The sequence below is a fragment of the Salvelinus fontinalis genome, chromosome 16 (assembly GCF_029448725.1).
Source record: "Salvelinus fontinalis isolate EN_2023a chromosome 16, ASM2944872v1, whole genome shotgun sequence".
Classification (NCBI taxonomy): domain Eukaryota; kingdom Metazoa; phylum Chordata; class Actinopteri; order Salmoniformes; family Salmonidae; genus Salvelinus; species Salvelinus fontinalis.
Window position 1 is genome coordinate 11,804,726 of NC_074680.1, and position 17,073 is coordinate 11,821,798.

The 17,073-nt window shown below is 44.8% G+C and overlaps 1 protein-coding gene across 1 annotated transcript in view; it reads left to right on the forward strand.

Moving 5' to 3' along the window:
• Nucleotides 1-17,073, forward strand: part of msrab (methionine sulfoxide reductase Ab) — a 46,134-nt gene that overhangs the window by 21,927 nt on the left and 7,134 nt on the right. Inside the window, exon 5 of the mRNA XM_055864392.1 lies at nucleotides 5,195-5,301. Coding sequence (XP_055720367.1) covers nucleotides 5,195-5,301 — 107 coding nt within the window. The remainder of the gene's footprint in view (nucleotides 1-5,194; nucleotides 5,302-17,073) is intronic.

The following is a 17,073-nucleotide window of genomic DNA, read 5'->3' on the forward strand; positions in this document are numbered from 1 at the left end:
GTATTTTCCATGGTTCTCTTCACTAGGTTCCATTTGTTTATTTTTTTCGTTCTGCGAGTTAGCTTATGCATGGACACACAGAGGTAAGAGATAGGTTTTGCAGTATAGGGCATATAAGTACGTAAATGCCTCCCTCTACCTCCCACACACATGCTGAAGACGGCAAACAACATCACGGATGTGAATGTGGAGATGATTCCACATAAATCAAATCGCCAAACGCGTCAACTAACTGCGGGCCCCTTTTTATTTGCCATCTTTCTACCTCCCCCTATAAACCAGTGATGACATCACACATTCGTCTGCTACCATCCCATCTTACCTCCCCTCCTCCCCAGCTGGAAAAGACACGCGTCCCTAATGACACACATCTCCCCCCACCATATTTTAGGGGAACCCCCTATCTAAAGCGAGACGCCCCCTTGGGGGGTGACCTTAACCCCTGCCCCCCCCCCGCACCCCTCCGTCATGCTGAAAGTGGCCCACTCCCCCTCTCATTACCACGTGTCACTTCATTACTGACGACGGGTAGGGTGACAGGTCGACTTTATGGCGATTGTCTGCGTTGTGTGTGTGTGTGGTAGTAGGTGAGGCCTCCCGGTGTGGCGTTAATATCTCATTGAGGAGATGAATTAGCTTGTGATGAGACACAACAAACAATCACCAGACATGTACCCAGTGAACCCCCCCAAATACACCAATATGTGGTGATAGGAGGTGAGGTTTTTGTACACACACACACACACACACACACACACTGACTAGACTGATGCTTGAAGACCCCAAGTGGTGTGTTGTGCATTGCTATACTGTTCATATTAGCAGTAGTACATATGGTTGTACAGATAGTACAAGGACCAAGCTTTTTGTTGTTAGTAGTGGTGGGGTGCCTTAGTGTGAAGCAGTAATAGTATGGTTTTATTTAGAGCACACACACACACACACACACACACAGAGGGTTGTGTTACTATAGTGGGAAGACTTGGACTACACAGTGATCAAATCAAATCAAATTGCATTTGTCAGATGCGCCGATTACAAAAGTGTAGACTTTACCGTGAAATGCTTACTTACGCGCCCTTTCCCAACAACGCAGTTCAAAAGTTCGAACTTTAACAAATGGAGAAACAGAAAGTAGTAACAAGACATAATAGCACAATAAAATAACAACAACATGGCTATATACAAGGAGTACCAGCAGACAAACAGCGCATCTTCCCCTGTCTCTCTCCACAGTATGTGTGTGTCCGTGCGTCACCCTCAGTCTGCCAACCCTCTGATGAGCAGCTCTGTTCTACTTTAGCAGGGTTAGCTGAAGGGCTAGCTGTGCCCTCTTCCTCAATGATCCCCTACTCCTAACCCCTACCCTCTCACCCTGCCAGAGAGAGAGAGAGAGAGAGAGTGCGTGGTGGAGGGACGGGACGGGTGACTGTGTGTTTGTGTGATTGCCATCCCGCTTGTGCACATTTACACGCACATTTCATTGCGTATGGGTCCCGAGGGGTCTTTCTTACTTTCTTACGTTTCTCTCTCCTGCGCGTCAGCAACGGGTTACGTAAGAGAAGGGCAAAAATAGCAGCAGTGAGTGGAGCGGCTGGTCTCTGGGTTGGCACGCACACTGCTCAAGCAGTCCCGCGGGCCACAGCGCTACCTGGGTACTGGCTGTTGCTCCGACACTGGGGCTTTAGTGGCACTGCGGCTCTCCTCTGTAGTACTAGTGCGTTTCTTTAGAATAGAAGGTTAGAATAGAATACAATTTGAATACTAGCTATGAACGAAGGAGTTTGGCTTGTGTTTCGTGTGTTTGTCTCTAAAATAGAAAAAGTGTTATTGTGTGTGTAGATATCACCGTGGGCTTAGTTAAGCTATTCTTATCACATCGGATAGCCTTACGCCTAACAGGCTTATTTTTTTATGTGAGTCGATTGGAATAAAATGGCCTGGGTTGTGTTGGTTCTGTTCTCGGGTGTTAATTATTGCGAGATGTGCAGGGTTATGGTGCAGGATTGCATTGGCTTCCTTGCCAATCCATGCGCTCTGTTCTGCTCTGTCCTAGCTGCCGACTGTGACACTGAGTGACTCTGAGTTGTCCTCGTCTCTGCTCCACTCTCTGCCAGGCACGGAGACATGAGTGTGTGTGTGTACGTATATTTGCGTGCAAAGGCGCGTGGCACTGCCGACAGCAGGGTGAGAAGGGAACTAAAGAGAGGCCAGAGAGGAGGAGAGGAACGTGGCGAGAAGGAGCGGCTAATCGGAGCACTTTAAGTTGTTAACGGGATGAGGGACTATTCCTGTAAATATGCCAAAGAGGACTTAGCTGGCCGGGTCCGGGGGGGGGGGGTGCACGGGGAGGATAAAGGCTGTCGGACGGGGACACATTTACACCATAACACCGTCTCCATCAAACATAGTTTGCTGTCTTTTGGCTTGAGTGTTTAAAACAAGGTGTTAAGCACTGAGGGGCTGAGATGGTGGTGGGGGTGTCTGCCATTTTGTTTTCTGAATTATGGTTCATCATCATTTCGAGTAGATCTTTCTCCCTCTGTTCTCTTCCCACCCCTACTCCTCGTCCTCCTCCCTCCCGTTTGCTTTCTTTTTTTTTTATATAGCAGCCGGCGTGCCCCTTAATCTGATTAACTTCTTACCGTTTCATCCACTTTTTTGCCTGCAACTGAAAAACACACAAATCTGTGCATAGCATAAGGCCTACACAAACGTGCACACACACATTTCAAATACACACACACACACACACACACACACACACACACACACACACACACACACACACACACACACACACACACACACACACACACACACACACACTCAGACCTATGCACAAATAAAATTTGATTTGATTTGACACATACCCACCCACGTTTCACAGACACACACACACACACACACACACACACACACACACACACACTCCTCATCCGGCCACGCGATTTCATCAGAGTGGCAGAGAGAGATGAAAGAAAGAGAGAGGGGCAGAGAGAGAAATAGAGGAAAGAGACAGAAAGGAACGAATGAAAGAAAAAGGCTTTTAGGATGTATCCACATCCAACAACTGCCAGAAGTAGGAAGCTGCAGGGACTATAGTGTGTACGTATGTGCTGGAGTTAGTGCTGAAAGAGATTTTCTTTCTGGAGAATGGAGAAGTAGGAAATCTCTTGAGGGTTTAAAGCACAACCAAGAGGGCTGTGTACCAAATGGCACCCGATTCCATCTACTTTGGGCCCGGGGCCCATAGGGCTGTGGTCAACGGTAGTGCACCACATAGGGAACAGGGTGCCATTTGGGACGCAGACGAGATGTTGGGGAGAGTTGTCACTACTAACTAGTAATCTCCCTAGAGCTCAGAAAACAAACTTTTTATCACTCAACTTTTGTTGCCACATTTTGAGATTTTTTTGGGGGGGTTCGTTTTTTGTGGGGGGGGGGGGGGGGGGGGGGTCATTTTTTGGGAAGGGGTTCATTTTTTTTAAAGAACCCAATTTTAATTAGGGCTTGGTGGTGCGTAGGTTAGTTGGATGACCTTTTGTGAAATGTGGGGCGGGTGGGGTAACCCCTAGCCCCCTCTACACCCCCCATTATCCCCTCTGTTTTCAGAAGCAAGGCACTCATGAATTATTCAAGAGAAGCAGGGAGGCTCTCATTAATAATTTCTGATGCTCTTTGATGGATGGTGGAGAAAAATAAGGGCCCTTAAAAATAAAGGAAGGGGAAGAGAAGGAAAGAGGGCAAAGATGGGGAGTTTTTAAGTATTAGATTATTTTGGGGGCTCTGAGGAGTTCTTAAAGGAAGAGTAAGAGGGATCAAATGTGACATGATTTACAAGATTTAATCGGGATATAGGATGAAGTGTAATAATGCCGTGGATCATGTCATGGATTCCTTGGTTTCATCATTGTCTCCCTCTACGCCATCACAACCTCCGAATTGGAAACAATTTATTTTATTCTACTTTATTCCATTCTATTCTATTCTGTTCCATTATATTTTATTAATTTCATTTAATTATATTCTATTTTATTTTATTCCATTCTATTCTATCTATCTGCTCTCCTATATTCATCTCTCCCTCTTCCCCCTTTAAAAAAAAAAAACTAAGTTTACCTGAGTCCCTTTTGCTCCCAAAATATTTGTTTTCAACCGTTTGTCATCCTGCGTCATGGTGAAAGCCATGTGGGGCATGAAGTGGCAACGGCGATGGTCACTGTGGCGGTGGCTGGTTAGGGACCCAAGGAGGTCACGCGGGAAGGTCACGCGGAACGGTCGGCGGCGCTGCGGGACCAGCGCTGGGGCAGCCAATCAGAGAGCGTTGTTGTGCCCTTTGATGAAGGTGTTTTGGCGGCAGCCATAAGCCTTATCACACTGACGGGAGCTGGGGGTAAGATGGCCTTCATCCAGCCCTGCAGAGAGAGAAGGAGAGAGAGAAAGAGAGGGACAGAGGGAGGGTGAAAAAAAAATATGACGGAGGGATAGAAGGAGAAAGGGATCAGAAGCAGGACAGAGAGTGATAGTGAAAGAACAGATAGGAGAGTGAAATTGAAGGGAGGGAGGGGTGTGCAGAAGGACCAGAGAGGGGAAGATGGTGAAAGAGGGAGCGAGAGCGAGAGAGAGAAAGAGAGCGATGAATAGAGGGACAGACTGCCTAAAAGAGACTCTGATGCCATTCGATGCCAAACGCCCCCTAGGATAGTGGCATTTCAAAAGTAGAAAATAGAAGCAAGCTTTTTGGCCACTTAGCAGTACATATACGGGAGCCAAGTCTTCTCCAACGCGTCTGATGTAAAGCTGATGAAAATATTGACAAACTGCAGAGCACAGCTTGACAAGCCGTGCTAGCAGACTGAGAATGGGAAACAGATACACTGTCTATCCTCCACTACTGTATCTACAACACAAGAGAAAGAGCTGCACTTCTATAGAAATAGATGTATGGAGATGTTTAAATTGGTAACTCAATGACAAATGTAATTTCTGTTCAGTTGAAATGTTGACTTACAATTGGAATAATTTTTCATACAATATGGAAATGTAGCTAGGTGATGTAGAAAATGTATGCTAAAATCTTGAACAATCAAGTCTGCTCCTTCATGGCAAAAATATGATGTGTATATCACAATATTTGTTAGCACTTCCACTATAATTACCTGCATTTTCTGTCTCGTCTGTGTGTTTTCAGGTATGAAGCAGCAGGCAGACTATGGAACCCAGTACCGTTCAGCCATTTACACCTCCACTCACGCTCAACAGGAGCTGGCTCTCAACACCAGACAAGCCTACCAAGAGGTACTGAAAACCTTCTAACCCTACGCTATCTACACTAACAAACACACACACACATAGACGCATGCACGCGCACACACACCAGTGGCGGTCGGTGCCGTTTAAGATGAGGGAGGACGATTATATTTTTTTATGAGCATGGCCTTATTTCTATTGAATATTGGATGACTGTCATTCATATTCCCTTCACCGAGATCAATGTAACATCGATATGTTTAGGCTACTACATGATACTCAAATATTCCCTATACCCATCATGAGGTTGCTACAACCTAGCTTATAACGTATAAAGTTTACAACGTAGGTACACACAAGTCAAGATAATCATTTGGGGTGACTGACTGACACATTTCATACCGCCTTCCACACTCTTTCCTGCATCTAGCTGATCTAGGGTGTGATCATTGGTCCAACAATTTGCAAACGAGAGTTTCTATTGGACAAATTCAGGTATGTTTATCCCCGTTTCATTCCGTTTGCTAGAGTTTAAGAAACATTTTTCAACAGAATCAGTGGAATGGACAGACCCCTGATCACACGTGAACACAATTCACTTTCATAGCAGCCACGTTGTATTCCTTGGAGCATCTAGGCGCTCTTCTCCTCTCATCTTTTCCCTTCGCTTGTGGACTTCAATGCATAACAGCTGTCTGTCACCAGGTGAAAAAACCTTTCCAAGCCAAACCATATCATAACCGCTGACCGCTACACACAGCCTACATCGTTGTCACCATATTAGCTAAAGTAACGTCATAATCAACATACTGTAGCTAATAGAACTAACGCGTTAGTAAACCCGCTACAATCATGCAGTACAGTGTGTACAGTCAGTAAGCAGTTTAGCAGTTACATCTACGGGCCCCGGTGGCAATAAAGGTGTAAAACCAAAAGCTTATCTTGACTTGGAAGAGTTCCAGTGTTGGATAGTCATAGCCAGCTAGCTAACATAGCATCCCTCTGTTTGATCCGGGTGTTTGAGTAGGCTAAACTGGCTAGTTGCATTTGCTAGCTAAGTAAGTGAAAGTGATTTTTCTTTTTTTTATCTCTCTTGCTTCTTCTTCATTTTTGAAGAAATCAATTTGTTCAAAACTGTTCAACTACCGTCTTTCTCTCTCTTTGAGTCAACTAGTCTCCTGGCACCTACTACCAAAACCCGTTCAAAGGCACTTACATCTTTTGTCTTGCCCATTCACCCTCTGAATAGCACACACACGCACACACACAATCCATGTATTAATGTCACAAGGCTTAAAAATCCTTCTTTAACCTGTCTCCTTCCCTTCATATAAACTGATTTGAAGTGGATTTAACAGGTGACATCAATAAGGTATCATAGCTTTCACCTGGTCAGTCTATGTCATGGATAGAGTAGGTGTTCCGAATGTTTTGTCAGTGTACTCACATACACTGTTATCTAACACTACACTTCTAACACTTTGCCTCTTACACTAGGATAACAGTTTTGTTTTTTGCCCTAGCACTACATAAGAATAACAATGAACTCATCATCAAACTTTGATTATTTGAACCAGCTAGCGCAAAAACTAGGGTCTCCAGGAACGAGTTTGGGAAATACTGGTTTAAACAAACCTGATTCTCTGCTTTACGTTGACATTACGTCATTATTAGGGAATTTTGATATCACAAGTGCCGCTGTGTAAAAACACGGAATTACTTTTTGCTCCTCAGGTTCACTTGTCTACAGCAAGTCATGATTCATTGCTAGCAAATGATAACCCTTCAATATCATAGAACCACTTGCAGTCATCACCAAAGTAGCCATGTCATGGTACAGACACAACGAGAAATCTTACTGCCGATAGGTACTTACTGTAGCACCGTGGGAGGCCGTTCCTTCTCTTGCTAGAATAAAAGACGCCCCTGCTGTGTTCCCGACCTGGTACCGACGAACCTCCAGTTTGTAGTTCGCAATGCTCGTTAGTGGTCGAGAACTTGACTTTGACTTTGAGCCAATCAGAGAATACAAACCTCCACTGGGAAAGCCGACAGAAGTGACAAGAAAAAGGGAAAAAAGAGGGCACTTTTCCCGGTGTTATCCAACCCCTATTTCACAAGAATTGTTTTAACTAAAACAATAAAGCCTTACAATACGTCTTTACATCTTACATCTAGCGAAGGATTTTTGTGCTTGAAGGATTTTTTTTGTTAGGTTCATTTTGATAATGTGCAGCAGGCAGTCACACACACTTCATATGAAACAAATGGGGTGGTAAGTGCAGCACAATGCACACAACACTAAATGCTTTACCAAGCTAGTGGTATATCAAGATTTTGATGAAATAATTTAATTCTCTCTCCATTATTCCATGGTTAGTGCTATCCGGGATCCTTGGGACATCCCTACCCTGAACCCTAAACTGAAAAATAACCCTTACCTAACCTTAACTCTTACCTTAAACCATTTTCAATTTCAAGGATCCCCACTTAGCATTATCCCTTCCTGCTTGCTAGCTAACATTAGCTAAATGGTTAGCAGCGCCATTTAGCACAATGTAGCTAGGTACTCCACCGACTCTCTACAGTTAACAGGCAGCTTAATTCAAAAACAAATCCATTGTGATTTAATTATAATGATGCTACTTATCTAGTTGAGGCCATCTGGTTAGTATCAACAAGGGCTTACTACATATTCTAGCTAGCTAGCAACAATGTTAGAACAGCTGCTAATTAGCTCAATAGCTACAGGCACAAGTCAACAAGCCACTGCCACCTTGTGGCCTGGAGTATTTAAACAAAGCAAATTGGAGGTAGAACTGTTCTATGTGAACAACAAAAAGTTAACTTCCATCACTGGGCAGAGGTGGTAAGTACCTATCGGCAGTCAGATTTCTAGGTGTGTCTGACCCTTTAGTCTACAGAGGTGCCATTTTGGGCCTCTCTGCATCAGTTGCACTGAGGAGACAGTGAAATGCTTGACACAGCAGAGGCCTCAGCAGGGTTTGTGACTGAGCGGGACTTGTCCCTCTTGTCCCTCTTGTTTTCTGTTGAGTCAGGTCACTGGGCTCTTGGCTGACACTGAGGTTACAGAGGTGACAGGGCATGTCCTACTGTCCTTCTGTGACAGTCTGGACGGATAGACGGACCCAGCCCTCCACCCACCTCGTCCCTTGGGTTCTGGGGGGGGTCATGATATATGTGTGTGTGATGGTTCCTGGGGTGTGAGGTTCATGTGTGTGTGTGCGTCTCATTACGATTTGGGAAAGGAAAGGGGATACCTAGTCAGTTGCACAACTGAATGCATTCAATTTGTCTTCCGCATTTAACCTAACCCCTCTGAATCAGTTTGTGTGTGTGGGGGGTTCAGCGGCCTTTTGACAGCCCTTCAGTCTCGGCTCTGTGATCTGATTGCTCCCCTCGTCCCCTCTCTTTGGTCCCAGCTGCCACCCCTCCCTGACATTTGACCCCTGCCCAAGGCCAAGGCTGGGGAGGTGGGGGGGGGGGGGGGGGGGGGGGGGTGCGCTGACACAGTAACCTGACAGCCCACCAGTCCATGACCGCTGACCCTGGGACCGATCAGTTACCATGGCGATCCCATTCCCCTCATTTCCTATGAATCCCATTTAGGACGGGATGGAGGAATGGATTAGGGAATACATGTGCATCTAAGAGTCGGTTTGGATTAATGTGCCATTAGAGAGAGAGAGAAAGAGAGAGAGAGAGAAAGAGAGAGAGAGAAGCGCAGGGTGTCAATCTAAGATGGGGTGAATAGGCGAGATGGCTTGTTTCACAAACTGGCCTCCAGTAGAAAAGGTCAGAGGTAGGTAGAGGCTAACTGTTAACCCCAGTCATTGCCATTGAGAGGCTAACCGCTAAGCCCAGTCATTGTCATTGAGAGGCTAACCGCTAACCCCAGTCATTGTCATTGAGAGGCTAACCGCTAAGCCCAGTCATTGTCATTGAGAGGCTAACCGCTAACCCCAGTCATTGTCATTGAGAGGCTAACCGCTAACTCCAGTCATTGTCATTGAGAGGTTAACCGCTAACCCCAGTCATTGCCATTGAGAGGCTAACCGCTAACCCCAGTCATTGTCATTGAGAGGCTAACCGCTAACCCCAGTCATTGTCATTGAGAGGTTAACCACTAACCCCAGTCATTGCCATTGAGAGGCTAACCGCTAAGCCCAGTCATTGTCATTGAGAGGCTAACCGCTAACCCCAGTCATTGTCATTGAGAGGCTAAGCGCTAAGCCCAGTCATTGTCATTGAGAGGCTAACCGCTAACCCCAGTCATTGTCATTGAGAGGCTAACCGCTAACCCCAGTCATTGTCATTGAGAGGCTAACCGCTAACCCCAGTCATTGTCATTGAGAGGCTAACCGCTAACCCCAGTCATTGGCTGTACGTGCAGATAGGGGGCTTGCTGCGGTTGGGGCCGTTCAAGATCACAACGGTCAAAGCAGTTGACAATAAACTATAGAAACAAATGTTTGCTTCTCAGGGAGCTTGAGGCCTTGTTGGTTAGTTTTGAACAATTGCATATTGTAGAGAGATATTTGTTTTGTAAGCCTGGGTCATATTCATTCGGCACTGAAATGGACAAAAACGGAATAAAACAGAGAAGGACTGCAAGGACTACTTGTCCAATAAGAAACACTTATTTCAGATTTGTGTTGCAAAATGTTTTTCGTTGCATACCTTAATGAATAGAACCCTGCCGTAGAAGGACTACCGTCTCTCTGTGACAACTTAAATGGTTAGTCTTTTCTATATACTTCAAGTCCTCATTCGTACAGTGCCAAAGCACATCTGATGGGTTTCAAAGAATCTGACCGTTGCATAATAGCTGATGTAATGTGAAATTACTATTGCTCTGCCGTCTCATTACGATTTGGCTCTGTGTGTGTGTGTGTGTGTGTGTGTGTGTGTGTGTGTGTGTGTGTGTGTGTGTGTGTGTGTGTGTGTGTGTGTGTGTGTGTGTGTACTGCACGCACGTCCACTGCAAGCATGACTGTGTGTGCTTACGTGTGTGCGTGTGTGTATGTACAGTGCCCGTGTGTGTATGTGTACGTGCCTCCCTAAAAGCACATCCTCATCCTTGGAGAGATGTGGTTGGCTTGGCAATAGGTACTAGAGGCTGCCCAAGATTCTGCCACACACACACACAGACGCACGTACACACAGCCCAATGAATAATTAACCCTTACAAGGCTCCTTCCTTTTGCAGGGCTTTCAGTTTCTTAACTTCGGTACAGCGGCACAAAAAATATAGTGTGCGTATTTAAAGCAACAACAAAAAATAGAGAGGCAGAAAAGCTTGTTTAAGCGTGAGAAGAGGGGAGGGCATGGAGGAGAGGAGAGGGGGAGGAGGAGAGGAGGTGGAGAATTCACTATAATGAAATTTGAAATGTGCGGAACATCAAAGACTTCTGGAGCAGCGCTGCTGTGCTCAGGAGCACCATAACACTCCCCCTACACACACACACACTCCCCCCCCCCCCCCCACACACCACACACTCCCCCCCCCCACACACACACACTCTCTCCTGTCTCTCTCTGTCTCTCTCTCTCTCTCTGTCTCTCTCTCTCTCTCTGTCTCTCTCTCTCGCTGTCTCTCTCTCTCTCCTGTCTCTCTCTCTCTCTCCTGTCTCTCTCCTGTCTCTCTCTCTCTGTCTCTCTCTCTCTGTCTCTCTCTCTGTCTCTCTCTCTCTGTCTCTCTCTCTCCTGTCTCTCTCTCCTGTCTCTCTCTCTCTGTCTCTCTCTTTCTCTGTCTCTCTCTGTCTCTCTGTCTCTCTCTCTCTCTGTCTCTCTCCTGTCTCTCTCTCTTTGTCTCTCGCTCTCCTGTCTTTCCCTCTCCCTCAATCCCTCTACATTTCTCTCTCGCTCCATCTTCTCTCTCTTTCTCCATCTCTCTCTCCTTCTCTCTCCCTCTCCTCTCTCTCTTCCTTTTCATATTTTCTCTTTCTTCGTCTCTCTCCTGCAGTGTCTCTCCTGGGCTAGGGGGAAGAAAGGAGGGATGGGAGGGTTTGATTAGGGGGAGAAGCGTGGCGGGGGGGGATGGGGTGAGGTGGGCTAGGGTTTTTGTAGGAAGTTGGGGGAGGGTGTGACCGCGTTCCGTTCTGTGTGTAGAACAATGGTTTTTAACAAGCCAGCCAGAGTGCATTGAGTGAGTGAGTGTGTGTGTGCGTGTGTGTGCGCCTGCGTCCATGCGTGTGTGCACTTTTGTGTGTGTGTGTGTATGTGTGTGTGCTTGCGTATTGCCTGCGTATGTGATAGGATCCTTGGTGAAGCAAGTTTGCCCTCTGATAAGAGAGCCTGGCTTAAAGAGATTTGTGTGGAGGGGCGTTGGGGGCTAAAAAGTATAGAGGAGAAACCCACGCGTTCTTCAATGGGGGCAGAACTGCTCTTTTCGGGGCTCTAAACAGTGTAGAGTACCTGTGCTCTTTTACAGTCACTAAGGAATGTCTTATCCAATTCGTCACCTTGGTTTGGTCCATAAAACTCCTGTCTTTCCCTATGTGTGGTCTTTGACTATGTGCCTGTCTGTGTGTGTCCATGTATGTGTCTACGTACAGTTGAAGTCGGGAGTTTACATGCACTTAGGTTGGAGTCATTAAAACTCGTTTTTCAACCACTCCACAAATTTCTTGTTAACAAACTATAGTTTTGGCAAGTCGGTTTGGACATCTACTTTGTGCATGACACAAGTCATTTAAAAGAAATTGTTTACAGACAGATTATTTCACTTATAGTTCACTGTATCACAATTTCAGTGGGTCAGAAGTTTACATACACTAAGTTGACTGTGCCTTTAAACAGCTTGGAAAATTCCAGAAAATTATGTCATGGCTTTAGAGTCAATTGGAGGTGTAACTGTGGATGTATTTCAGGGCCTACCTTCAAACTCAGTGCCTCTTTGCTTAACATCATGGGGAAATCAAAAGGTTCATCCTTGGGAGCAATTTCCAAATGCCTGAAGGTAGCACATTCATATGTACAAACAATAGTATGCAAGTATAAACACCATGGGACCACACAGCCACCATACCGCTCAGGAAGGAGACGCTTTCCGTCTCCTAGAGATGAATGTACTTTGGTGCGAAAAGTGCAAATCAATCCCAGAACAACAGCAAAGGACCTTGTGAAGATTCTGGAGGAAACAGGTACAAAAGTATCTATATCCACAGTAAAACGAGTCCTATATCGACATAACCTGAAAGGCCAATCAGCAAGGAAGGAGCCACTGCTCCAAAACCGCCATAAAAAAAATAGACTATGGTTTGAAACTGCACATGGGGACAAAGATCATACTTTTTGGAGAAATGTCCTCTGGTCTGATGAAACAAAAATAGAACTGTTTGGCCATAATGACCATTGTTATGTTTGGAGGAAAAAAGGGGAGGCTTGCGAGCTGAAGAACACCATCCCAACCGTGAAGCACGGGGGTGGCAGCATCATGTTGTGGGGGTGCTTTACTGCAGGAGAGACTGGTGCACTTCACAAAATAGATGGCATCATGAGGAGGGGAAATGATGTGGATATATTGAAGCAACATCCCAAGACATCAGTCAGGAAGTTAAGGCTTGGTCGCAAATGGGTCTTCCAAATGGACAATGACCCCAAGCATACTTCCAAAGTTGTGGCAAAATGGCTTAAGGACAACAAAGTGAAGGTAGTCGAGTGGCCATCACAAAGCCCTGACCTCAATCCTATAGAAAATATGTGGGCAGAACTAAAAAAGCGTGTGCGAGCAAGGAGGCCTACAAACTAGACTCAGTTACACCAGCTCTGTCAGGAGGAATGGGCCAAAATTCAGCCAATTTGTTGTGGGAAGGTTGTGAAAGGCTACCCGAAACGTTTGACCCAAGTTAAACAATTTAAAGGCAATGCTACTAAATACTAATTGAGTGTATGTAAACTTCTGACCCACTGGGAATTTACATTTACATTTAAGTCATTTAGCAGACGCTCTTATCCAGAGCGACTTACAAATTGGTGCATTCACCTTGTGTGATGAATGTGATGAAAGAAATAAAAGCTGAAATAATTCATTATCTCTACTATTATTCTGACATTACACATTCTTAAAATAAAGTGGTGATCCTAACTGACCTAAAATAGGGCATTTTTACTAGGATTAAATGTCAGGAATTGTGAAAAACTGAGTTTAAATGTATTTGGCTCAGGTGTATGTAAACTTCTGACTTCAGCTGTATGTCCTTGCACCACGTTGTGTCTCAGCATACTCTTGAGTTGAACTATTAGTGATATATATATATATACAGTGGGGCAAAAAAGTATTTAGTCAGCCACCAATTGTGCAAGTTCTCCCACTTAAAAAGATGAGAGAGGCCTGTAATTTTCATCATAGGTACACTTCAACTATGACAGTCAAAATGAGAAGGAAAAAAATCCAGAAAATCACATTGTAGGATTTTTAATGAATTTATTTGCAAATTATGGTGGAAAATAAGTATTTGGTCACCTACAAACAAGCAAGATTTCTGGCTCTCACACATACTTTTTTGCCGCCCTGTATATATATATATCTATTATTACCATAGTCTGTATTTCATCACACACACACACACACACACACACACACACACACACACACACACACACACACACACACACACACGCACCTTAGTCCTACTTATCCACCCTCTAGTTTATAACCGCCACAATGAAAAAGGCTCTGAATGCTACTAAAATCCCCTACCGTTCACTATTGAACATGCAAAACCCATGCAGGTAACACATGCATATACTTGCGTGCATTCATATGTACATATACAGAATAAGTATTTCGAAAGTCATGCATAAGTAGAAAGGAGTGTTCATAGGTGAGCTGCGTGATATCGCAGTGTGCAGCTGGAGTGCTGTGGCTAGTGAAAAAGCACAACCACGCTTGCTGGTGTCTCGCTGCCTCCCGAACAAAATGTAGGACCGCACACTGGCTGCAGATTAGAGAGGCAACCTAAAATGGATGCCTGACCCGGTCTGTGAGTGGGATGAGCGGAGAAGCGCGCACGCGCTCTTCATCCTACGTGCACAGATGCACACTCGCACATACTCACACACACAGAAATGAGCATGCACACTCACACTCTCACAGAGGATACACAGAACTGAGCACCCACTCACACGGCAAATGTACTTTACATATAGTACCAGTCAAAAGTTTTGGACACACCTACTCATTCCAGGGTTTTTCTTAATTTTTGTACTATTTTCTACATTGTAGAATAATAGTGAAGACATCAAAACTATGAAATAACACATATGGAATCATGTAGTAACCAAAAAAGTGTTAAACAAATCAAAATATGCTTTATATTTGAGATTCTTCAAAGTAGCCACCCTTTGCCTTGATGACAGCTTTGCACACTCCTGGCATTCTCTCAACCGGCTTCATCAGGTCACCTGGAATGCATTTCAATTAACAGGTGTGCCTTGTTAAAAGTTCATTTGTGGAATTTCTTTCCGTCTTAATGCGTTTGAGCCAATCAATTGTGTTGTGACAAGGTAGGGTTGGTATACAGAAGAGAGCCCTATTTGGTAAAAGACCAAGTCCATATCAAGAACAGCTCAAATAAGCAAAGAGAAACGACAGTCCATCATTACTTTAAGACATGAAGGTCAGTCAATCTGGAAAATCTCAAGAACTTTGAAAGTTTCTTCAAGTGCAGTCGCAAAAACCATCAAGCGCTATGATGAAACTGGCTCTCATGAGGACCGCCACAAGAAAGGAAGACCCAGAGTTACCTCTGCTGCAGAAGATAGAAGATAGAAGATTCACAAAGTTCAAGTAGCAGACACATCTCAACATCAACTGTTCAGAGGAGACTGTGTGAATCAGGCCTTCCTTCATTGTCGAATTGCTGCAAAGAAACCACTACTAAAGGACACCAATAAGAAGAGACTTGCTTGGGCCAAGAAACACAAGCAATGGACATTAGACTGGTGGAAATCTGTCCTTGGTCTGATGAGTCCAAATTTGAGATTTTTGGTTCCAACCGCCGTGTCTTTGTGAGACGCAGAGTAGGTGAACGGATTATCTCCGCATGTGTAGTTCCCACCGTGAAGCATGGAGGAGGAGGTGTGAGGGTGTGGGGGTGCTTTGCTGGTGACACTGTCTGTGATTTATTTAGAATTCAAGGCACGCTTAACCAGCATGGCTACCACAGCATTCTGCAGCGATATGCCATCCCATCTGGTTTGCACTTAGTGGGATTATCACTTGTTTTTCAGCAGCACAATGACCCAGCACACCTCCAGGCTGTGTATGGGCTATTTAACCAAGAAGGAGAGTGATAGAGTGCCTCATCAGATGACCTGGCCTCCACAATCATCTCACCTCAACCCGATTGAGATGGTTTGGAATGAGTTGGATCGCGGAGTGAAGGCCAACAAGTGCTCAGCAACTCCTTCAAGACTGTTGGAAAAGCATTCCAGGTGCAGCTGGAGAGTGTGCAGAGCTGTGCAAAACAAGAGTGTGCAAAGCTGTCATCAAGGCAAAGGGTGCCTACTTTGAAGAATCGTTGTTTAACACTTTTTGGTTTACTACATGATTCCATGTGTTTTTTCATCTTTATTTGAAATAGTTCAAATAAAGAAAAGCCCTTGAATGAGTAGGTGTGTTCAAACTTTTGACTGGTACTGTATGTGATGTGCTCTGTCAGTTCACTGTTCCCATAAAGAACAAAGGCCATAATCGGTTTTCTCCTCTTGTCGGATTTCCTTTTTGGAGCCATTTTGTCACGACGCAGCTTTCCTTTTTATTTCGCTCATGCACCGACACACTCCTTTCCTCGATTTCTGTGAGGAGAAGGGTGTGTGTGTGTGTGTGTGTGTGTGTGTGTGTGTGTGTCGGGGGTACCACTAGAGGTACATTGGAGAGTAGGGATACACAAACACACACACACTCAAAAAGTGTTCTTGGCTCTGTCGCTGCCCCGAACCTGTCAGGAGAAAACATTAATAGTCAGGCCTCTAAAGTTTATTTTCTCTACTCCGTTTCTCTGTCCTCCTTTTTTTTCCCCAGAAAAAGGGTGAAGAGCAGGGGGCTCCCCTATTCCTCTCTTATTTGCCATTACCTCTCCCTGCCTATCCATCTCCATGCCCCTCTCCTCTTCATCACCCTCTTTCAATCCCCCCCCCCCTCACTCAGGTCATTTGGTGCACTGTCATGGTTGCTCTCTTTGTCTATCTGGATCACAATTGTGTCGAACCACTCCCTTCCCTTCGTCTTTCAGCTATTATTCTGCTGTTGATCCTCTACATAGGGAAGGATTCCCCAACTGGCGGTCCGCAGGATTTTATTGGCCAAGAAGTTTTCAGAGCAAAAAAAAAAAATGTATATTTTATTGTTGGACCAAAATAACGGTAAAAACAGCAACAAATCAGCTCCACGTAATTTTAATTTTGGAAATCTGTTCCAAAGTATTCACACGCATGATAGAGAGATATATGTGACCGTATACAAATGCAAGCAAGGTTTGAAGTGATTATGTTTTAGTCAAATGTTATACAGTGCTTTCGGAAAGTATTCAGACCCCTTAGCTTTTTCCACATTTTGTTACGTTATTTTTTCCAGCAATTTTTCCAGCAATCTTCACACAACGATGACAATACACAAAACTGAAATACCTTATTTACATAAGTATGAGACTCGAAATTGAGGTCAGGTGCATCCCGTTTCCATTGATCATCCTTGAGATGTTTCTACAACTTGATTGGAGTCCACTTGTGGTAAATTCAATTGATTGGACATGATTTGAAAAGGTACACACCTGTCTCTATAAGGTGCCACAG